Source organism: Nycticebus coucang, chromosome 14, assembly GCF_027406575.1.
Source record: "Nycticebus coucang isolate mNycCou1 chromosome 14, mNycCou1.pri, whole genome shotgun sequence".
Lineage (NCBI taxonomy): Eukaryota > Metazoa > Chordata > Mammalia > Primates > Lorisidae > Nycticebus > Nycticebus coucang.
Genome location: NC_069793.1, coordinates 8,865,356 through 8,886,034, shown reverse-complemented (window position 1 = coordinate 8,886,034; position 20,679 = coordinate 8,865,356). Strand labels below are relative to the sequence as shown.

General features: G+C 52.3%; 4 protein-coding genes across 8 annotated transcripts in view; 3 read left to right on the top strand and 1 right to left on the bottom strand.

The window, feature by feature from the left end:
- Positions 1-15,674, top strand: part of FAU (FAU ubiquitin like and ribosomal protein S30 fusion) — an 86,548-nt gene extending 70,874 nt beyond the window's left edge. The window contains exons 1-5 of one of the 2 annotated variants that reach the window (XM_053561043.1): positions 13,867-13,999; positions 14,269-14,351; positions 14,443-14,587; positions 15,269-15,324; positions 15,495-15,674. In XM_053561043.1, the coding sequence (XP_053417018.1) occupies positions 14,277-14,351; positions 14,443-14,587; positions 15,269-15,324; positions 15,495-15,620 (402 nt within the window). In that variant the 5' untranslated portion in view covers positions 13,867-13,999; positions 14,269-14,276 and the 3' untranslated portion in view covers positions 15,621-15,674. Of the gene's footprint in view, positions 1-13,866; positions 14,000-14,268; positions 14,352-14,442; positions 14,588-15,268; positions 15,325-15,494 lie in introns of those variants that run through there. The other variant, XM_053561044.1, reaches the window with a different exon arrangement.
- Positions 25-8,459, top strand: SYVN1 (synoviolin 1). Of its 4 annotated transcripts, none has more exons than XM_053561016.1 (16): positions 25-154; positions 1,007-1,155; positions 1,372-1,464; positions 1,550-1,702; positions 1,846-1,894; positions 2,314-2,417; positions 3,631-3,757; positions 3,853-3,952; positions 4,033-4,098; positions 4,193-4,309; positions 4,405-4,568; positions 4,877-4,972; positions 5,604-5,759; positions 5,847-6,033; positions 6,995-7,146; positions 7,222-8,459. In XM_053561016.1, the coding sequence occupies exons 2-16, from the start codon at positions 1,024-1,026 to the stop codon at positions 7,326-7,328; spliced, it is 1,803 nt and encodes a 600-aa protein (XP_053416991.1). In that variant the 5' UTR covers positions 25-154; positions 1,007-1,023; the 3' UTR covers positions 7,329-8,459. The 4 variants fall into 4 exon arrangements, with proteins under 4 accessions (XP_053416991.1, XP_053416988.1, XP_053416989.1 ...); XM_053561013.1 differs by having other exon boundaries at positions 4,844-4,972; XM_053561014.1 differs by having other exon boundaries at positions 26-154; positions 4,844-4,972; positions 5,601-5,759.
- Positions 8,366-13,772, bottom strand: MRPL49 (mitochondrial ribosomal protein L49). Its single transcript, XM_053561042.1, has 4 exons — positions 13,646-13,772; positions 10,774-10,924; positions 9,836-9,960; positions 8,366-9,730 (listed from the first exon to the last, which is right to left on the bottom strand). Exons 1-4 carry the CDS (start codon positions 13,721-13,723, stop codon positions 9,584-9,586), a joined length of 501 nt encoding a protein of 166 aa, XP_053417017.1. The 5' UTR covers positions 13,724-13,772; the 3' UTR covers positions 8,366-9,583.
- Positions 15,675-18,430: 2,756 nt separating the features above from the next.
- ZNHIT2 (zinc finger HIT-type containing 2) lies at positions 18,431-20,545 on the top strand. Its single transcript, XM_053561030.1, has one exon. It carries the CDS (start codon positions 19,296-19,298, stop codon positions 20,505-20,507), a length of 1,212 nt encoding a protein of 403 aa, XP_053417005.1. The 5' UTR covers positions 18,431-19,295; the 3' UTR covers positions 20,508-20,545.
- Positions 20,546-20,679: the final 134 nt, after the last annotated feature.

Sequence of the window (20,679 nt, the reverse complement as noted above, 5' to 3'; positions counted from 1 at the left end):
TTGGTAGGACCCGCACCGCGCCCCGCGCCCCGCGCCGCCGGAAGTGAGGTGTCTTACCCCCGAAGTTCCGGTTTGCAGGGGGTGGGGAGTGCTGTTAACCCGAGCTGTCGCCGCAGTCGCGGAGATTGAGCGGGCTCGCGGCGCTGGGCTCCTGGTGAGTGAGGCGAAGTCTTGCCCGGGTTGCGGTTGGGGTCAGGACCTGGGCTTTCTCCCTGAGGTCTACGGGATCGGCGCGCTCCCCCAGCACCTACTCCCGCTTTTGGCCTGTCAGCTGGCAGTAGACTTGTAGCTCTGGGGCGGCCGCTCTCCTAAAGGCTGGGCCCTGTCTGCGACGCTCGCCACTCCTGCTGCTCACAGGTGCGCAACCCGTGAAGGCAACCGGGTCCCACTCTGTCCTGCCACAGCACCTTGCCGGTCGGCCGTTTCTCCGGTGCCCTGAGTTGACACTGCCCTGGTGGTTGGGGGGCGCCAGGGTTCCAGGCTGACGTACCCAGCTCGCTCCCGAGGGGCGCGCGTCCGAGCTGCCCACCCTAACTAGCTGTCACCGGCGCTGTAACCTACCTCCCCAGGCTGCGACCCCCAGCGCTTTAGCTTCTCCTAGCCTAGGCCGCGTTCCCTCCGCCTGGAGCAGATTTCTGCTTTAGCCTTCCACGCCAACACCTTCTCTCCAGGTCAGCGGTGGCAGTCCCCCCCTCCTCCAACGTTGCTGCTTTTCCTCTTTGCCTCCCCAGAGGAGGCGATTTGGCAGGCAGCGTGAAAGGAGCCCTAGATTTGAAACAAGACTGACCCAGGTTCCAGGCCTTGCACCAGTGTGATCACTTAACCCCTTTAGTCTCAGTTTTATTTGTAAAATGGGGGAGCATGTACTATTCTTGATCTGATGACTGTGAGGGTGAAATGCAATTGTTTTTTCTTTCTCCCATGTATTGACGCCGTGCCAGGCACTGTGCTGGGTTTGCACAGCATGAACATCGCATGAGTTCTTTTGTTTTCTTTCCTCATTCAGGTCTTTGGACCAGGGCAATGTTCCGCACCGCAGTGATGATGGCGGCCAGCCTAGCGCTGACAGGGGCCGTGGTGGCTCATGCCTACTACCTCAAACACCAGTTCTACCCCACTGTGGTGTACTTGACCAAGTCTAGCCCCAGCATGGCTGTGAGTTCTGGGCTCAAGGAGGGAGGAACTCCCTGGGTGGGAAGGAGGAGTCTGCCTGGGACAAGGGCGGGGCTAGAGGTCAGGTAAGGAGCTAAGTAGCTGCCAGCTGCCTAACTTTGAATAAACTGTGATGAGGATGGGAGGTTCCTGAACCATGAGCCCCAAGCAGAGGAAAGCAGAAAGTGACTTCAAACCATAGCCTCTCCCTACTCCTAGGTCCTGTACATCCAAGCCTTTGTCCTTGTCTTCCTTCTGGGCAAGGTGATGGGCAAGGTGTTCTTTGGGCAACTGAGAGCTGCAGAGATGGAGGTAAGATGTTGGTATTCCCAAGGGTGAGGGGCAGGGCACAGGGCAAGCAGAATGTCTCCATATTATTCCCTGCCTGACCCCCCAGCACCTCTTGGAACGTTCCTGGTATGCTGTCACTGAAACTTGTCTGGCCTTCACTGTTTTCCGGGATGACTTCAGCCCCCGCTTTGTTGCGCTTTTCACTCTCCTTCTCTTCCTCAAGTGTTTCCATTGGCTGGCTGAGGACCGCGTGGACTTTGTGAGTTGGGTCAGAGGGTTCTCTGGAGCAGGTAGAAGTCAGGTGGTGGCCGGTGGGCAGGCTTGTGGGACAGTGAAGGCTGAGTTGAGGGTGTGGGGTGAGCCTTAGGCTTCCTGACAGGCCCCTTCTCTGCTCTGCCTCAGATGGAACGCAGCCCCAATATCTCCTGGCTCTTTCACTGCCGCATTGTCTGTGAGTGAGACTCATGGGGGAAGGGAGCCAAAGGGGGGAGAGGCACTGTGGAAGACTGGAACGTGAAGTCACTAGCCATGGACCCGACCTGAGAGCACAGGCTGCCCTCACAGCTCACAGCTGTACAGGAAAGATAATTTAGGAAGTTAATTTGCATCATCTCTGTCCTGTTCCACTCCAGGGCTTCTCAGCTGCCTGGGCCCATAGCTCTTTGCCTCCTCACCTGGAGCTTGGGCAGCCCTAGCGACCCCCTACAAAGACAAAATTGGAGTTCCCAGAGGGTCAGGTTTAGTGGAGTGTGCCCACCTGACTAGATGGCTGGGGCCATGGTGGGCTTAGGGGTGGGGCTGTCCTAGTGCAGGAAGTAGGTGTCAGGCCCTGGGCTGACCCCTCCTCCCCCATTTGTGGGGTCCCCCCAGCTCTCATGTTTCTCCTGGGTATCCTGGACTTCCTCTTCGTCAGCCATGCCTATCACAGCATCCTGACTCGTGGGGCTTCTGTGCAGCTGGTGTTTGGTTTTGAGGTAAGACTGGCTTGGGAGGTTGGGGGCAAGCCTGGCACTACATATGGTACCACATGTGCCTGAGCAATTGCCATCTTGCCCCATGCTGGCCACCAAAGAGCATTGATCTGGCCCCTGTCCTCCACATGCTCACTCCTAGGCAGTCAGGCAAGAGCACAAAAAGAGGCTGGAAAGGAGGAAGTGCCCCAACCTGGGGCTCAGGGAAAGCTTCCTGAAGACTGATGCCAAACTGGCTGTTGATGGACAGGAGGGAATTAGCTTGATGGGAAACTGGGGAGGCACATCCGTGGCAGAGGAAGAATATGTTCCATGACAACAGTTTATGTTTGTGTTTTGGGTGAGGAGGGAGGTTGAGACAGTCTTGCTCTTTCTCCTAAGATGGAGCATGGTGGTGTCATCATAGCTCACAGCAACCTCAAACTCCTAGGCTCAAGCGATCCTCTCACGACAGCCTCCCCAGTAGATGCGACTACAGGCATCCACCACCACACTAATTTTTCTGTTTTTTGATAGAGACAGGGTCTTACTCTTGCTCAGGTTGGTCTTGAACTCCTGAGCTCTAGTGATCCTCCTGCCTTGGACTCCCACAGTGCTGGGATTATAGGTGGCAGCCACCACACCTGGCCAACAGCTTGTATTTGTTGAGTGCTTACTGTATGCCAGGCTGTGCGGAGCTGCTGAGCCACATCTCTTTTTCTTTTTTTGAGACAGTGTCGCTTTGTCACCCCAGGTAGAGTGCTGTGGCATCATAGCTCATAGCAACCTCAAACTCCTGGGCTCAAGTGATTCTCTTGCCTCAGCCTCCAGAGTAGCTGCGACTATAGGTGCCCACCACAATGCCCGGCTATTTTTAGAGACGGGGTCTCACTCTTGCTCAGGCTGGTCTCGAACCCATGAACTCAGTCAATCCACCCACCTCGGCCTCCCAGAGTGCTAGAATTACAGGTGTGAGCCACTGTACCCAGCCACAACTCTTAATCAGCAAGATACCACTGTTAAAAAAGGGATCAGTTAATTCTGTCCAGACAAGCAAACAGGTTCAGCAAGTTGTGAAAGTCACAGCGAGTGAGCGGGGAAGTAGGAGGACCCTGGCTGTGTCCAGGGCCGGTGCTTGTACCACTGCACCCTGCTGTACAGAAGCCTGGGTTGACAGAGTGTGGCTGCAGCAAGTGGGAGCTGTGTGTTTATATTGTCCCTCCACACCTCTCTCCAGTACGCCATCCTGATGACAATGGTACTCACCATCTTCATCAAGTATGTGCTGCACTCTGTGGACCTTCAGAGTGAGAACCCCTGGGACAATAAGGCCGTGTACATGCTCTACACCGAGCTGTTTACAGGTGAGTGGAGCCTGGGCCTCACCTAACCTGGACCAACGTTCCCTGCTCTGCCTGCCAGACCTGGTGACCTGCTCCCCTGTGCATCCCTCCCCCAGGCTTCATCAAGGTTCTGCTGTACATGGCCTTCATGACCATCATGATCAAGGTGCACACCTTCCCACTCTTTGCTATCCGGCCCATGTACCTGGCCATGAGGTAAGCCCAACCCTGTCCCACTACCCTCCTAACCTCACCCCTCCTCTCTCTCCCCCTGCTTTCACTGACTGTCCTTTCAGACAGTTCAAGAAAGCTGTGACAGATGCCATCATGTCTCGCCGAGCCATCCGCAACATGAACACACTGTGAGTAGGCTTGTCCTGGCTGCTCTCCCAAGCCCTGCCCTAGGTCCCCCTGCTTCTAGCTCTAGACCTGACACCTCCCCTGTGTCCTAATCAGGTATCCAGATGCCACCCCAGAGGAACTCCAGGCAATGGACAATGTCTGTATCATCTGCCGAGAAGAGATGGTGACTGGTGCCAAGAGACTGCCATGCAACCACATTTTCCATACCAGGTAAGAGAGGCCGCAGGAAGCCTGCACATCAGGGCACAGGCCCCACAGGCAGGCCCCTGGGGACCTGCTGACCACTGCCTGGTCTTGACCCCCAGCTGCCTGCGTTCCTGGTTCCAGCGCCAGCAGACCTGCCCCACCTGCCGTATGGATGTCCTACGGGCATCACTACCAACCCAGTCACCACCGCCCCCAGAGCCTGCAGATCAGGGGCCACCCCCTGCCCCCCACCCCCCACCACTCCTGCCCCAGCCCCCTAACTGTGAGTGTCCCCTTGCTTAGCCATCCAACACACCATTGGGTACTTGCCCCGGGCTTGGTATGGGAGATGCTGGGGAATCAGAGTCCCCATCTTCCAGCATCCCAGTCAGAGCTGGGGAGGGGTGAAAAGAAAAAAATGCTTGCTGTTAGTGTGACAAGAACTGAGTGCAGGGGCCTGTGGGAAAAGGACAGAGCTGTCTGTAGCTAAACCCACTGCCTGGGATCTGGGTCTATCTCAATTTGGCCCTTTTCTCACCAGTGTCCTTTTCTGTGCAGTCCCCCAGGGTCTCCTGCCTCCTTTTCCTCCAGGCATGTTCCCACTGTGGCCTCCCATGGGTCCTTTTCCACCTGTGCCGCCTCCCCCCAACTCAGGAGAAGCTGTGGCCCCTCCATCCACTAGTGCAGGTAAGCCTTTTGGGTGCTGCAACAGGTGACAGGGATGGAACCAGATGGCCAGCAATAGTCACTTGCTTTTTTTTTTTTTTGAGACAGAGTCTTATTTATTTTTTAGAGACAGAGTCTCACTTTGTCACCTCGTTAGAGTGTCGTGGCATCACAGCTCACAGTAACCTCTGATTCCTGGGCTTAGGCGATTCTCTTGGCTCAGCCTCTCGAGTAGCTGGGACTACAGGCACCTGCCACAATGCCTGGCTTCTTTTTTTTTGTTGCAGTTTGGCCAGGGCCAGCTTCGAACCCGCCACCCTTGGTATATGGGGCTGGCGCCCTACTCACTGAGCCATAGGCGCCGCCCAAGACAGTCTTATTATGTCATCCTCGGTAGAGTGCTGTGGCATCATAGCTCACAGCAACCTCAAACTCTTGGGCTTAAGCAATTCTCTTGTCTCAGTCCCCCAAGTAGCTGAGATTACAGGTGCCTGCCACAATGCCCAGCTGTTTTTTTGTTACAGTTGTAATTGTTGATTAGCTGGCCCGGGCTGGGTTTGAACCTGCCAGCAGGGGTGTATGTGGCTGGCACCCTACCCACTGAACTGTGGGTGCTGCCAGTCACTGATTTCTTATGTTCTTACTTCAGCAGCCCTTTCTCGGCCCAGTGGAGCAGCCACAACCACAGCTGCTGGCGCTACTGCCTCTGCCCCGGCACCTGGCTCTGGCTCCCCCTCAGAAGCTGGCCCTGCCCCGGGTTTCCCTTTCCCTCCTCCCTGGATGGGTATGCCTCTGCCTCCACCCTTTGGTAAGTTGGTCCATTCTCTAGGTTGTTCTGGAGGCTGGGGTGGTGTCAGGCCCAGGCAGCACAGACTGAGGCTCTACCTTTCTCTAGCCTTCCCCCCAATGCCTGTGCCCCCAGCGGGCTTTGCCGGGCTAACCCCAGAGGAGCTTCGAGCTCTGGAGGGCCACGAGCGGCAACACCTGGAGGCCCGGCTGCAAAGCCTGCGCAATATCCACACGCTGCTGGACGCCGCCATGCTGCAGATAAACCAGTACCTCACTGTTCTGGCCTCCCTGGGGTGCGTCTTCGTGGGGAGTGGGATGGGTTAGTGGGGTAATGAAGCTGCCAAAAGGTCCCCAGCAGTGGCTCTTGGCCTTTGGCTATCCTGCCACCTGCTGATTCAGGCCACTGATTTGTAGGCCTCCCCAGGGTTTTAGGGAGTTCTTGCATTTTTACCCTCCCATTCCAAAAAGCAAGTCTAGATGTAGGTAGAAACAATGTTTATTAGAGAACTGGCCTTGAAATTTGTCCCTATATATTTTTTACAAAGGCAAATTATTCAGAATCCACAGTGCTTTATTAGTTTAACACATAACATCCTTAGGTCTGGTAACACTGTGAATTGCTGCCCCTAATCTGAGGGAGCAAATAATTGGAGTCACTTGGAGCCATCCCGGCCTAAGACCATCACTCACTTGTTTTGTAACCTCCATTACTTCATTAGAATAGAGGAGTTTTAAGGGCGATTTTTTATTTAAATAGATTAATGGTTTTTGTTACCTGGCTGAATTGCATAGATAATTTGGAGCTTTTAATATACCTGTCACCTGAATAGAATACATTGTATTCAATGGGGAGTTTTTCATCCTATATCCCCCGAAAGTCTCCCCCTTGAGAACTCATTCTTAAGTGGTTAAGTACATAGTGCCTGGCACCCAGCAATGACAGCTAGAGTCCAAGGTTTGAGCACTTTGGGAACCTTATAACATTCTCACACCCTATGGTAAAAGTGAACAGGGGAATAGTCCCTGCCTGCAGGCAGTTCACAACCTAGGGGACAGAAGCACTTAGCCCTTAAACTGAGTCATACCATCCAAGGTGTGACACCATTCAACGTGTCTACTTCTGTCTAATGGTCACTGGGTCAAAAGAGGCACGTGGTTCTAGACTCTTGTCTTACAAGGCTCACCAAGGGCTGAAGAATTTGTCCAACCCAGGATGCCAAGGCCAGGTCCACTTCTCCTCCCTTCTCTTTCCAGGCCCCCTCGCCCTGCCACTTCAGTCAACCCCACCGAGGAGACTGCTCCCCCAGTTGTCACTGCTGCCTCCTCCACCAGCATCCCCAGCTCTGAGGCCACCATCCCATCCCCAGGAACCTCCCCACCAGCCTCTGAAACCGAAAAGCCTCCAGGTAGGTGTGATCATTCCCTAGTGGGGTGAAGCAGGGGACTTCCCTGAATTCTATTTCTGACCTCTCTGTCCACAGCTCCTGAGTCCGTGGGCACCGAGGAGCTGCCCGAGGATGGAGAGCCTGATGCTGCAGAGCTGCGCCGCCGCCGCCTGCAGAAGTTGGAGTCTCCTGTTGCCCACTGACACTGCCCAGGCCCGGCCTCTGCCCTCGCTCTCTTGAGCAGCACTCGCTGGAACTCCTCCTGCCACCAAGTGCCAGCTCCCTCTATCTGCACCAGGGAGTAGTAACCCCCAACTCTTGAGGAAGAGGAGGTGGCATCCCTTAGGCTAATTGCAGAGAGGCCCAGAGTTCCCAGTTGGCTCCAGCCCTCAGAATCCCTGGCAGCCATGGGGCTCTTGAGGGGTCAGTTCCAGCCTTCCTCTCCAACTCTTCAGCTGTGTTCTGCTGGGGCCCAGCTGGGGCCATAAGAGCAGGAAGTTGAGCCTTTGAGAAGCCCTCTTCCCCTGACTCCTTTCTGGGAGAAGGGATAGTCCCTCTGATCCCTGCTTGTGTGTGCGGAGTCACACTGCAGTGCCAAACAGTATTAGCTTCCGTTCTCAAGTACAGGCTCCAGAGGGGCTGGAGGCAGGCCAGGAACTTGCTCCCTGGCCCACTCAGCAAGACAGGTACCAATTTCCTTTTCTTACCCTAATCTCCCGAGAAGCCCCTTATAGTGGTGGCTGTGCCCCCTATGCCCTATGGCATTTCCATGTCTTACTGGCAACCACACAACTCAGGGAAAGGAGTGCCTGGAGGATTAGGGGGGCAGGCGGGCAGCACTGAGGGACCCTGCCCCTCCCCCGGGCTCCTTTCCCCTGCGGCTTCTCTCAGGTGAGACTGACCCATCTCACCCAGCAGCAACTGCCCAGCCACACTCCAGGCTGAAGGCTAGTGTGCCTGCTCCTTAACCACTGCAGACCGCAGAGCCCAAGGAAGGCCACTTCTCAACTTGCAGATCTTTTCTTGAGTTTAGAATTGGAATTCCTTACTAGTGTCTTTTGGCTTAAATTTTGTCTTTTGAATTTGAATGCTTAACCCCTGGAAGGAGGAGCAGGAGTGCTAGGCTCCTGGTCTTTCCAGTTTAGAAAAGGTTCTGGGCTGGGGAGGAACCACAGGAGCCAAGGCCTGCCTGCCCACCCCAGTCTTCCCCCCTCAGTTTTGTGTTACAAGAGTTGCTGGAGACAGTTTCAGATAATTATTTAATTTGTAAATATTGTACAAATTTTAATAGCTTAAATAAATTGTATATACGGCCAAATAAAAACTTGCATTAATGTTGGTGAGGCTTGTCATAGCATCAGTGTGTCAGGCTCCATTTCCTTGCTGAGGCTGTAGACTTGAAAATACCCTGGAATGTCCTGGAGTGAGGGTTTCATGTAACCCAGCACTATCTTTGGGGAGAATGTTGATCATGAATTGATTAGGAAGATGTGCCCATTTTACAGATAGAAAAATAGCCCCCAGAGAAGCTTAATACAATGCCTTGGGTCACAGTTCAAACAGGAGAGCCAGAATCTGAAAGCTTAGCCAGTTTGATGCTGTGGTAGGGTGGGCAATCAGGCCTTTTACCTGTAACCACAAGGACGGGGCAAGTGTCAAGGCTAGTTGGGTGTGATGGGATGGCAGGGGCAAAAGGCCACCTTGATTCTAGGTTAGCAGGCTGGGGAAGATGGCCCTATGCTGGGCTTTGAGGAGCTCCCAGGCACTCCCTGGTGATCAGGCCAGCCAGAGCTAATCCCTTAACATCTGGGAGCTGGAAACTCTTTTAGACCCAAGTCTGCTCTGGAATGAACAGGGACTTGGAATGGGCCTCCTATCTCTCAGAAAGATCCCAGGGGGCTGAGGTTGGCACTCTGTGGCTCCATGTTCGGCAGTGCATTTAGAACTTAAAAGACCACCAGGACCCAGGCCTGAGAAATCTGTGTTCTCCAAGCTGGGTGTGGCCTAGAGAGCAAGGGCTCAGTAATGTTTGCAACGGTGAGCCTTAGAGGGCCAAGGAAGGAACACTAGTCAGCCTGGACTACCATCTCCTAAATTTCATTGGGCTACTACTTCCATACAAGGACAACCCCTAGAATCTGAATAGCTGAGCACAAGGAACCCCAGTGCAGGAACAAGCCAAAGTGGGGGAGAACAGCAGCTAACACTCCCCCACATTAGTTCCTGGTTGGTTAGGTGGCTCTCTCAGCACTCACACGTGTGTACAGGGTCCCGTTTACCCCTTCACACAAGCAAAGCCTGACCCTAAAGCCCTTTAGCCCTCACACTCTGCCCCGCACAGGCCCTTAGCCCTGTCCTCTGTATCCCTGTCCCAGGAGCTCCAACACCCACCTCCCTCCTCTTGAGGTCTCCCAAACACCAGTCTGCTGGATGCTATCATGGAAGCTGTCTGCTGGTCTCAAAAGCCCTTCTCCAGAAGCCAGACTTTGAGCTGCTCATCAAAGTAGCCCTTAATCCGCAGGGTACCTGTCACCTCATTGACCTGGGTGATGGGTGTCTTCCCCAGCAATGGGCTCAGAAAATCTTCCACATCTTTCTTCAGAGCCTAGAAGATGACAAATGAGGCCTGGCCAAGAGTCCTTTCCCTCTACAGGACTCCCATCCCTTTAGCCCTCAAAGAGTCAAAACTCCAACCCACCCAAACACTTACCCAGATGTCTCCCTCCACTTTCCGGATCACAGTCATCTGGCGGTTGCCATGTGTTATGTCCTTGTAGACAGGGATGTTGTGCATCCGAGAACGCCGAACAAAGTAGGGCAGGTCAGGTGGTGGGTCTGTGACAGGGAGGGACAGTGATAAATCAACTCTCCCTAGGCCTCATACCACCTCAGCCAAAGCCCTTCCCCTCACAGAGGGTTCTCATGCAGAGGGTCAGGGCACTCAACTAAAACAAGCCACCTCCAGATTTCAGATCAGGAATCCCCTTTTCCCTCAGTTTAGAGTTAGGACCAAGTTGTTCATCCTGGTACCCCAAGGTCCTGCACAAAGCCTGGCACTGAGTATGTGCTCAAAAAGTAAAGAAGTCAGGGCCATGCTTCCCTGCCTCTTTGGGTACACCCTTGCTCTTCTCCACTGGGTCAGGGAGGCTGAAATCAATTTCTGTAACAAAGGGATTGAAATTTACGACCGCCGGAACACCTACTATATGTTCGGCTTGGCACTAAGGGCTTTATGTACTGAGCAGATTGCCTTCATTTTGCTGAAACTGAGGTTGGAAGAAACTAAGACCTCAAGTTCACATCATTAGTGAATAGCAGAGCCAAATTAAAACCCAGACTTCCTGACTCCCAAGCTCAATTATGGTACATAGTCTTCTAGGGGAAGAAAGGAGATCCAAGCTCTTGGGTTTTCTCTCTGTGCTTTACTTTGCCCCATATGGGAAGTTCTCATCCCAACAGTAGTGTGGGTGGTTGGGTACCAGTGAATCAGAGGGCTTCACTCCTGGGCCCTTCCATGGGCATGAGACAGGTAAGATCTGCCAAAGATCTCAACACAAACCCCAAAGCCACTGGGGAATCCAGAACCTTAGGTAAGGCAGGAAGAATGCTTCCCTGCAGCCTTAAAACCATCCACACCACAGAACTCACCTCTGGGAGGCTGCCAGCCACTGGGGGTGGGATAATGTTCATGCTTTGGGGGTTTTGGGATGCTGGTGGGGGGTAACAGGCGCTCTACAAACTGGTATTCATTCACAGACTCCACAAAGGTGGGGCAATCCGGAGGCCCCAGGGTCTGGCTCTGAGGCAAAACAAACAAAAAACCAGGTCTCCAATAGCACATGCAACACAGGATAGGAACTTCATTAAGTAGAGAAAGAAACCGTTAAGGCAGAGAAAATGGCATAAGTAAAAGGCTGGGGGTAGGTGTGTAAGTTATAATCAAAATGGAGTTGCTTGGGTTTAAAATTCCTGACAAATAGAACGGGAAGGCCTTGAAATGAGGATTCTTATGTACAAATGGCTGATAAGGAGAACTATCACAAGACTCCAAAAACCACAACCTTGCAAAGTCCACAGCAACTGTACACCAAAAAATACTTCTTTGAGGACATCTGCCCAGCAACTGCCTGTCCAACCTTGGGCTGGTTCCACCCTTGTTATTGAGCCTTGTAGCCAAGGATAATCATCTGAAAACACTTATGTAATCCTCATGTTTCCTTTCAAAACCTTTGGCTTCCTTTACGTTCCTGAATACATATATAGCTTAACCCTGTTAGCAAATAAATATATTTGTAAGTCTCTGTTATTTAGGTTGACATAGGATAGCACCAGACTTTAGTCTTCCAGGGTGTTAGGTGGGAATGTTCAGCAAAGGCACGCTGAACAGCCTGCCTCTCTTAGAATGTGGATTCAAATGAGAAGTATGTGTTTATTTCCAAAAAAAAACAATCAACCATAAAAACAGCCAATATGGCATTTGTCAATATTTAAATTTCCTCCGAACATCCTGTGGAAACATTCTAGTTCTGGACTAGGCACTTGAAGCAAACATGATAGAATTCTCCACTCACACTCACGTGATGGATCCCTCCCGTTATCAGGAAGGTTTTGGCCTCAGACATTGCCAGGCACTGGTACTGGTACTAAGTGCTTTACAGGCATTGTTTTCACTTAATTCTTGTAATGATACAAGTTAGGTATTTTATTACCTCCTTTCTACAACAGAGAAAGGTTGACTTTAAGAAATAATTATTCTGGGGCGGCGCCTGTGGCTCAGTGAGTAGGGCGCCGGCCCCATATGCCGAGGGTGGCGGGTTCAAACCCAGCCCCGGCCAAACTGCAACAAAAAAATAGCCGGGTGCTGTGGCAGGCACCTGTAGCCCCAGCTACTCGGGAGGCTGAGGCAAGAGAATCGCTTAAGCCCAGGAGCTGGAGGTTGCTGTGAGCTGTGTGATGCCACGGCACTCTACCAAGGGCCATTTAAGTGAGACTCTGCCTCTACAAAAAAAAAAAATAAAAAAAAAAAGAAATAATTATTCTGGGGAGGCGCCTGTGGCTCAGTCGGTAAGGCGCCGGCCCCATATACCCAGGGTGGTGGGTTCAAACCCAGCCCCGGCTGAACTGCAACCAAAAAATAGCCGGGCGTTGTGGCGGACGCCTGTAGTCCCAGCTACTCGGGAGGCTGAGGCAAGAGAATCGCTTAAGCCCAGGAGTTGGAGGTTGCTGTGAGCTGTGTGAGGCCACGGCACTCTACCGAGGGCCATAAAGTGAGACTGTCTCTACAAAAAAAAAGAAATAATTATTCCTTAAAATTATTATTTTAAGAATCAGCAGGCCTGGGCGGCGCCTGTGGCTGAGTGAGCAGGGCATCGGCCCCATATGCCGAGGGTGGCGGGTTCAAACCCAGCCCCGGCCAAACTCCAACAAAAACAAAAAAAATAGCCGGGCGTTGTGGCGGGCGCCTGTAGTCCCAGCTGCTCGGGAGACTGAGGCAAGAGAATCATGTAAGCCCAAGAGTTAGAGGTTGCTGTGAGCCGTGTGACGCCACGGCACTCTACCCAAGGGCGGTACAGTGAGACTCTGTCTCTACAAAAAAAAAAAAAAAGAATCAGAAGGCCTTATAGTCCCAGCTAACGGGGGTGGGGCTGAAAAAGAAAAAGAATCACTTCAGCCCAGGAGTTTGAGGTTGTAATGAACTACGATAATGCCACTGCACTCTAGCAGGAGCAGAGACTCTGCCAAAGACAGAGTTAAATAGAGACTGTCCAAAAAAAGAGAGAGGGCGGCGCCTGTGGTTCAGTGGGTAGGGCGTCAGCCCCATATACCGAGGGTGGCAGGTTCAAACCCTGCCCCAGCCAAATTGCAACAAAAAAATAGGTGGGCGCCTGTAGTCCCAGCTGCTCGGGAGGCTTGAGGCAAGAGAATCGCCCTGAGCCCAGGAGCTGGAGATTGCTGTGAGCCGTGTGACGCCAGGGCACTCTAACCAGAGCGACACAGTGAGACTCTGTCTCTAAAAAAAAAAAGAGAGAGAGAGAAATAATTATAAACTATGTACTCTAGGTCACTTGAGTCTGTCCTCCAGCCTACAGATCCTTCTTGAACACTTCTCGCAACAGATATCCCGGAGTTATGTTAGGAGTTACAAGGAGGGCAGGGAAGCAGAATGAAGCGAACTGTATATCGAGAGCTCTGGGCAAAAACGTTGCCCATACAAGTGTCGCCAATGTTCGGGGACCGCCCTTACCCTGTGGCACGGTTTCCCCTTCGAAAAATCAGGCGACTGTCGATGTGCAGTTCCTCTCAATCCTGCAGCCAACTTCCAACCCCCACATTGCTCCCAAAGCGCACTCCACAGTATCTGCCACTATTTCTCTCAGTCTTGTGTCTACACTTGAGACAAATTACCCCAGTTAGACAGGAAAACTAAGGTCCAACTAGGGATGCAATTTTCAAGGTTACAATGGACAAATGAGCCTCAGGCCCACACTGCTACCCTCAGCTCAAGACTCAGGACTCTCACCAGCAGCCGTAACCCGCAGACCGGATGGACGCCGGTTCTCCAGCAGGGCAGAATAGCCCGGAACAAGGCAGCCGCCATCTTGGACTGCTCCGCCTACGCTCTGGCTTCTGCGCGCGCAACCTGCCTGCTCCGGCCCCACCCCGCCTACCCGTCCTTCCCGGAACTGAAGAACGCCTGCGCGGAGCGTAAGAAGGCGGAGCTAGGACCTCCTGGAGAGGTACAAAAATCTGAAGCCCTCGCGGTCGCTCAGCAGTGACGTGACACGCAGCCGGCGGTGAGGTACGTTCGCACGTTCGCTCCTTCCTCCTTCTCGACTCCATCTTCGTCGTAGCGGCTGCGGGTCCTGTGGTGCAGGTAAGGCTTGGACAACCGCAAATAGATTCGGAGGGCTGGAAGTGTGTTGGCCGCGAGGTCAGAGAGTGCGGGAGAAATCGAGGAAGGGGAGCTGCTCTGTGACTCTGATCTAGTCCCCTATCCGAACTCCCTGGCAGACCCTGCCTTCCACACGTGAGCCACCGCAACCACCTCCACCCCGGTGCGATCGTCTCTGTGCTGCTTTCTATTCCCTGACCCCTTCTAGAGCACTCCTTTTTTTCTCTTACAAGCCGACTTTCTTTCTGCAGTCGCCAAAATGCAGCTCTTCGTCCGCGCCCAGGAGCTACACACCCTCGAGGTAACCGGCCAAGAGACTGTTGCCCAGATAAAGGTAAGTTAGTTGCTGCTCCCTGAACCCCCATCCTGTGCTTTTCACTCTCGCTCCCCGCAAGAACGCTTATCAGTTTTATTTTTCTGTGTAGGCTCACGTAGCCTCTCTGGAGGGCATTGCCCCGGAAGATCAAGTCGTGCTCCTGGCAGGCACGCCCCTAGAAGATGAGGCTATTCTGGGCCAGTGTGGGGTGGAGGCCCTGACAACTCTGGAAGTAGCCGGCCGCATGCTTGGAGGTGACTGGGGAAGGGATGTTTTTTGAATTGCTTGTAATCTCTTAATGGGTATGGAGAGTAAGGTCATGGCAACTTAGAGTCATTTATTTGTCAATACAGATAGTGCTTTCCAGTGTCCTCAATTCAGGGTAATTCTTCATGGTACCTCCCTCACATGAACTTTTAACAGCTCAGGGAAGACTGATACAGATTGTACTTATATTTCAGCTACTTACCAGATCCTTACCTAGCTCTCAGTTTCCACACTAAAATCAGGAGCACAGACCAGATTCCCAGGGTGCTCTTTGATTCTTGATTGCTTGAGCTCGAGTTCAAGACTATCCTGAGTAAGAGCAAGACCTCATCTCTAAAAAAAATAACTGGGCCTTGTGGTGGGCACCTGTAGTTCCAGCTACTTGGGAGGCTGAGGGAGAAGGGTCACTTGAGCCCAAGAGTTTGAGGTTGCTGTGAGCTGTGATGATGCCATAGCACTCTACTGAAGGAGACAAAGTAAGACTCTGTTTAAAAAATAAATAAAGTCTGGGAAATCCTGAAGTGAAACTTGGTCAGAGGCCAATTTCTACAACTTTGTTGTCATTACCCCTTGGGCCCAACTTGTACTTGAGTTGAAAGAGGAGGGATTCTAGTTGGGTAATGGCTTCCTGTTCTCTTACTGGCTGTTGTCCTTTTTTCTCACCACAGGTAAAGTCCATGGTTCTCTGGCCCGGGCGGGGAAAGTGAGAGGTCAAACTCCTAAGGTGAGTGAGATATTAGTGGCACTGTTTGGAGTTTTTCTCCTGTTACAGCTAATTTGAGATCTTGGACTTTTGCCAGAACTGCCTTTTCCTCCCTGGAGATAAACCCAAGGGAAGGGATGCTAGGCATGGAAGAGGTCAACTAGAATCTGATTGCCCCTCCTTTTCCCCAGGTGGCCAAACAGGAAAAGAAGAAGAAGAAAACAGGCCGGGCCAAGCGGCGGATGCAGTACAATCGGCGGTTTGTCAATGTTGTGCCCACCTTTGGCAAAAAGAAGGGCCCCAATGCCAACTCTTAAGTTCTTTGTAATGCTGGCTTTCTCTAAGTAAAAAAAAGCCACTTAGCCCAGTCATCTAATTGTTTTATCTTCATTTGCGAGGTCACAGAGAGAGGTATGCCTTCTAGGGCTGTTTGTTTTGTTTTGAAACAGTCTCACTTTGTAGCCCCCAGTAGAGGGCAGTGGCATCATAACTCACAGCAACCTCAGACTCTTGGGCTCAAGCGATTCTCTTGCCTCAGCCTCCTGAGTAGCTGGAACTACAGGTGCCTGCCACAATGCCTGGCTATTTTTTTAGAGCTGGGGTCTCACTCTAGCTCAGGCAATCTACCCGCCTCGGCCTCCCAGAGTACTGGGATTACAGGTGTGAACTACTGCACCTGGCCTGAATGCCATGGCGTCCTAGTTCACAGCAGCTTCAAATTTTTGGGCTCAAGAGATCCTCTTGCCTCAGCCCCCCAAGTAGCAAGGACTACAGGTACCCACCACAACATCCTGCTAGCTTCTAAGGCTATTGGTGTACCCTGGAAGAATGGTGAGACAGATAAGGCAGAGGCTTTTGGTCCAGGTGTGGGGGAAGGGGAGGTGGTGAACTCAAGAGGTTTCCTGTGAAGCATCAGTAACCACAGGTGCCAGCCCTTAAGATGTAGAGTTGGGGAAATTCCTGATAATTACCCCAAGTCCTTTTTCATCTTCCAGATAGCAGGAGTCACTGTGATGTGAGGTTGTTAACAGAGACAACAATGAAAAGCAAAGAGGAAAAGAGTTGGGTAGAAAGAAGGTCAGTCTTGGCTTTCCCTAAACTCAAGACCAGCTATGACCTTGGTACAGTCCAGGGCAGAAACCTTGTCTGCCTCAGCTTTAGAAAGTGATTTTGTGGTTGGTCATGTCTGTATTCCTAGCACTGTAGGAGGCCAAGGCCAGCCCGAACAAGAGTGAGACCCTGTCTCTAAAAAAGTAGCTGGGCGTTGTGGCAGGCGCCTATAATCCCAGCTACATGGGAGGCTCAGGCAGGAGAATCACTTGAGCCCAAGAGTCTGAGGTTGCTGTAAGCTATGACACTACAGCACTCTACTGAGGGTGAGAAAATGAGACTGTCTAAAAAAAGAAGAAATTGGTTTCACTTTTGTGTTGGTACCATAGTGAGGGGTGAACATGACTTTGTACTTATGTGCTTGCCTGGCTGCCCTTACTAATGTAATCACATCTATTATTGGATAGTTAATGTTTTGGTGTTTATGGAAGTGGGAGTTCCGGCGGCACCTGTGGCTCAAAGGAGTAGGGCGCCAGCTCCATATGCCAGAAGTGGTGGGTTCAGGCCCAGCCTGAAACTGCAAAAAAAAAAAAAAAGAAAGTGAGAGTTCCTCTTGGGCTAATTCAAGGTTTCCTCTAGCAAAGGATATAAAATGCTTAGATCAGCACTTGGCTTATGGTTAAGTTTACAAATACCGACTTTGTCCCTAGTGTTAAAAAAAAAAAAAAAAAAACATGGCTTCTGCCTTCTAGTAATTTAGAGTTTTAAGGTGGAAAGTGAGAAATAGTTACAGGTCTTGTGGCCTCAAGGAAAGAAAAGTAGGGCAAAATAATGAAAGTGGGAGAGGGTAGACATAATGAAGAGTATTCCTAGGGAAGACCTGAAAATGTGAGAAAACTGAAATGAGTGAATCAAGTGATAGGGAAAGAGTTGCCGCCAACAGGATTTTGGGGGCAGAGACATGTGAGAGTACACAGCAGAACCTGCAGGGTCCTTGTCAGCCACAGAGAAGTTTGGGTTTGAGTCCAAGCACAATGGAAGGTCACAGAAAGGTTTTGACAAGAGACTGATAATGCTCTGATTTGTGATTTTAATTTCTCTGGCAGGATTTTTTGGAGGGCTGGTGAGAAAGGTGTCAGCTAGTTGATCAGACAGATAACTCCGATCAGGGAGTAGGGATGCAAAGAAAGTCTTCAAGTGTATCTAAATCTCAGTAGGGAAATAGCATGATCCATATCAAGATAAAATAGGTATTTTGGAAGCAAAAACAACAGAATATAGGATTGCAACTGAGATGAGGGACCAAGAACAGGCCTTACTTCCAAAGGTGCCATGGATTGAGATTGTGCCTTGCTTAGCACAATTTGCTTCATCACCCCTACAGCACCACAAGACTAAGTTCTACTAGGACAGGGACCCCATCTCTTTCACATTCAGTGTGTTCTTTGCATCTATCATGTATGGAATCTACACTTGGTAAGTTGAATGAGAGGGTCCACATGGGAAGTTTCCTGGAAAACGCTGATCTCGATCAAGCTTCATTTTGGCTCTTGCTCTGCTCTACCCTGATTGACATCTTGAGCTTTTTCTTCTCAAAAGCCTTCCTCGCCAGGAATTTGGACTTAATTCTCATTTTTCCTTTGCTTCTTCCACTCATGTGTGCATCTTTCCAGTTAGTCCTAAGTTTATTGATCTTGGCTTAGGCCAGAGTTCTAGGTCCTTAGCTCACGACTGGATGAAAGTTGGGGAGACAGGGGAAAGGTCATTCTAGTTTCTGCCTATACACAGATGAACAACTTTTGATAAGATTTCTTCATACTTACAATTATTATTATTTTTTTTTTTTGTAGAGACAGAGTCTCACTTTATCACCCTTGGTAGAGTGCCATGGCATCACACAGCTCACAGCAACCTCCAGCTCCTGGGCTTAAGCGATTCTCTTGCCTCAGCCTCCAGAGTAGCTGGGACTACAGGCGCCCGCCACAACGCCCAGCTATTTTTTGGTTTGCAGTTCAGCCGGGGCCGAGTTTGAACCCGCCACCCTCCCTATATGGGGCCGGCGCCCTACCGACTGAGCCACAGGCGCCGCCCCATACTTACAATTATTTTAAGATGGAACCCTATAAATGGAATTACTGAACTAAAGAATATGACCACTTCCCCCCCCCCCAAAAAAAAGTAGGATGAATGGTGGTGCTATTTAACATATTAACTGCTGTGTGAGTTTTAATTAACGCTAGTTTTTGATCCTGGGACCTTGGTGAAGCATATATAACTCACTTCTTTTGACCTAATAAAATACCGTGGCCCCAAGGGAAAAAAAAATTTCTAGTGTGGTAGTTCAATGGGGAACTTTAATGGAAAGAGACCAGTTTGGAGAAGGAAATCAAATAAAAGTTCAAGTCTTAAACACTGCTGTCTGGGGAGGAAGGGAAATCCTCCCAACACAGCCAGGGTTGGCTAGGTGCCCCCATCTTGGCCTTTGTTCCACTCTGACTGCCCCTTTGTCTATACTCCCTTACCAGAACGGCTGCTCAACGCAGGGACGCGCCTCACCTTCTATAGGCCTGATACAAGTAATGGCCCAGGGTAGGTGCCTAGAAATGCCGTAGTGCATCACAGTGCTAAAAAAGGAATTTACTCTTTGGGCAATCTGGGGTCACGTTTTGGAGCGACCACTAGGAGGCAAGCTGGGACTGGTGGGGTGCTCACCTGGCGCACTTTTCCGTGATTGTGTGGGGCCAGCCTCAGCGCCTGCCCCTATTTAAAGGGAGGGGTTTGCATGGCTTCCGGGGGTAGGCGGAAATAGCCGAGAAAACGCGGGAGCTGAGCTCAATTTAAGAGCCGCGTCGGCCCCTCAAAGAGGCGGAAATAAGCGAAGCTGCGCCGGAAGTCGAGCTAGGGCTGTGCGCGCTCGCGGGCAGCGAGCAGCGCCAGTTGCCATGGAGCCGGCGGGGCCCTGTGGTTTCTGCCCGGTGGGGGAAGCCCAGTCAGCGCGCTACACATGCCCCCGCTGTAATGTGCCCTACTGTTCGCTGCGCTGCTACCGGGCGCATGGCACTTGCGCCGAAAACTTCTACCGTGACCAGGTGCTGGGAGAGCTCCGCGGCCGCAGCGCCTCGCCCAGCCGTCTAGCAAGCGCCCTGCGCCGGCTGCGTCAGCAACGCGAGACCGAGGACGAGCCCGTGGAAGCAGGCCTCAGCCCTGGCCCGGCGCCCGGCGGCCTCTCAGGACTATGGGAGCGGCTGACACCAGCCGAAAAAGTGACCTTCGAGCGGCTGCTGAGCCGCGGCGAGGCCGGGCGGTTGCTGCCCCGGTGGCAGCCGTGGTGGTGGGGCCACAGGACTGGACCGTGGCTTCTGGAGGAGCTGGATGATATCTCGGGTATTGATGCCTCGGAACTGGAGCCTGCCCCTGCGAGGACCCCGCCAGAATCGGTGAAAGATGATGCCAACGCAGAGTCCGCGACCAATGGGTGGGTTTTTGGAGTTGCCCTGGGAGCCTACCCGCCCGCTGTGCCCGCCCGCATCCCCGCGCTGGCCAACCTAAGCCGCGGCCCCTTCTCTCCGCTAGTGCGCTTCCAGCTGCCCAACGTGCTGTTCTCATACGCACACGCGCTTGCCCTGTATCATGGCGGTGACGACGCGCTGCTGTCTGAGTTCTGTGCCACTCTGCTGGGCGTTTCTGGAGCCCTGGGTGCCCAGCAAGTCTTCACCTGTGCGGAGGAAGCCCTGGAGGCCGCAGCCCACGTACTGGAAGCGGGCGAGCACCCGCCTGGGCCTCTGGGTACGCGCGGTGCTATGCAAGAGGTCACCCGCATTTTGCAGGGAGAGAGCCGGGCCAACCAGAAAGACTACACGCTGGCAGCACTAGGGCACCTGGCGCAGACCCTAGGCCGGGCCCGGAAACTAGCTGTGGATAGGGAGGAGCGAGACCGCCTCTACCGGGCCCGGAAGAAGTGCCAGTTCCTGCTGGCCTGGACTAACGAAAATGAGGCAGCCCTCACACCCCTGGCTCTAGACTGCGCCAGGGCCCACAGAACCCATGCTGTGGCAGCAGAGGAGGTGGCAGCCCTCACTGGAGAGCTAGAGCGGCTCTGGGGAGGCTCCATGCCACCTACCCCAAGGGCCCTCATTGAGGAGCTCCCTGGGTAAACTGTGGACTTTTGTCATTAATAAAATTGTGACTGGTCTGCCCTGTTGGCAGTGCCCATTGCTTTATTTATTTATTTTTAAGAGAGATAGTCTTAACTCTTGTTCATGCTGGGGTGCAGTGGCTTGATCACAGCTTATTGCAACCTCAGATGCCTGGGTTCAGGCAGTCAGG

What these genes read in the sequence shown, in the direction of transcription:
- SYVN1 (XM_053561014.1), top strand. Translation starts at nt 1,024, where the DNA reads ATGTTCCGCACCGCAGTGATGATGGCGGCCAGCCTAGCGCTGACAGGG. An exon ending in AACCACATTTTCCATACCAG is followed by an intron (nt 4,310 to 4,404) that starts GTAAGAGAGGCC and finishes CTTGACCCCCAG; the next exon opens with CTGCCTGCGTTCCTGGTTCC. An exon ending in TGAAACCGAAAAGCCTCCAG is followed by an intron (nt 7,147 to 7,221) that starts GTAGGTGTGATC and finishes CTCTGTCCACAG; the next exon opens with CTCCTGAGTCCGTGGGCACC.
- MRPL49 (XM_053561042.1), bottom strand. Translation starts at nt 13,723, where the DNA reads ATGGCGGCTGCCTTGTTCCGGGCTATTCTGCCCTGCTGGAGAACCGGC. An exon ending in TCTGCGGGTTACGGCTGCTG is followed by an intron (nt 10,925 to 13,645) that starts GTGAGAGTCCTG and finishes GTTTTGCCTCAG; the next exon opens with AGCCAGACCCTGGGGCCTCC. An exon ending in TGGCTGGCAGCCTCCCAGAG is followed by an intron (nt 9,961 to 10,773) that starts GTGAGTTCTGTG and finishes TCCCTGTCACAG; the next exon opens with ACCCACCACCTGACCTGCCC.
- ZNHIT2 (XM_053561030.1), top strand. Translation starts at nt 19,296, where the DNA reads ATGGAGCCGGCGGGGCCCTGTGGTTTCTGCCCGGTGGGGGAAGCCCAG.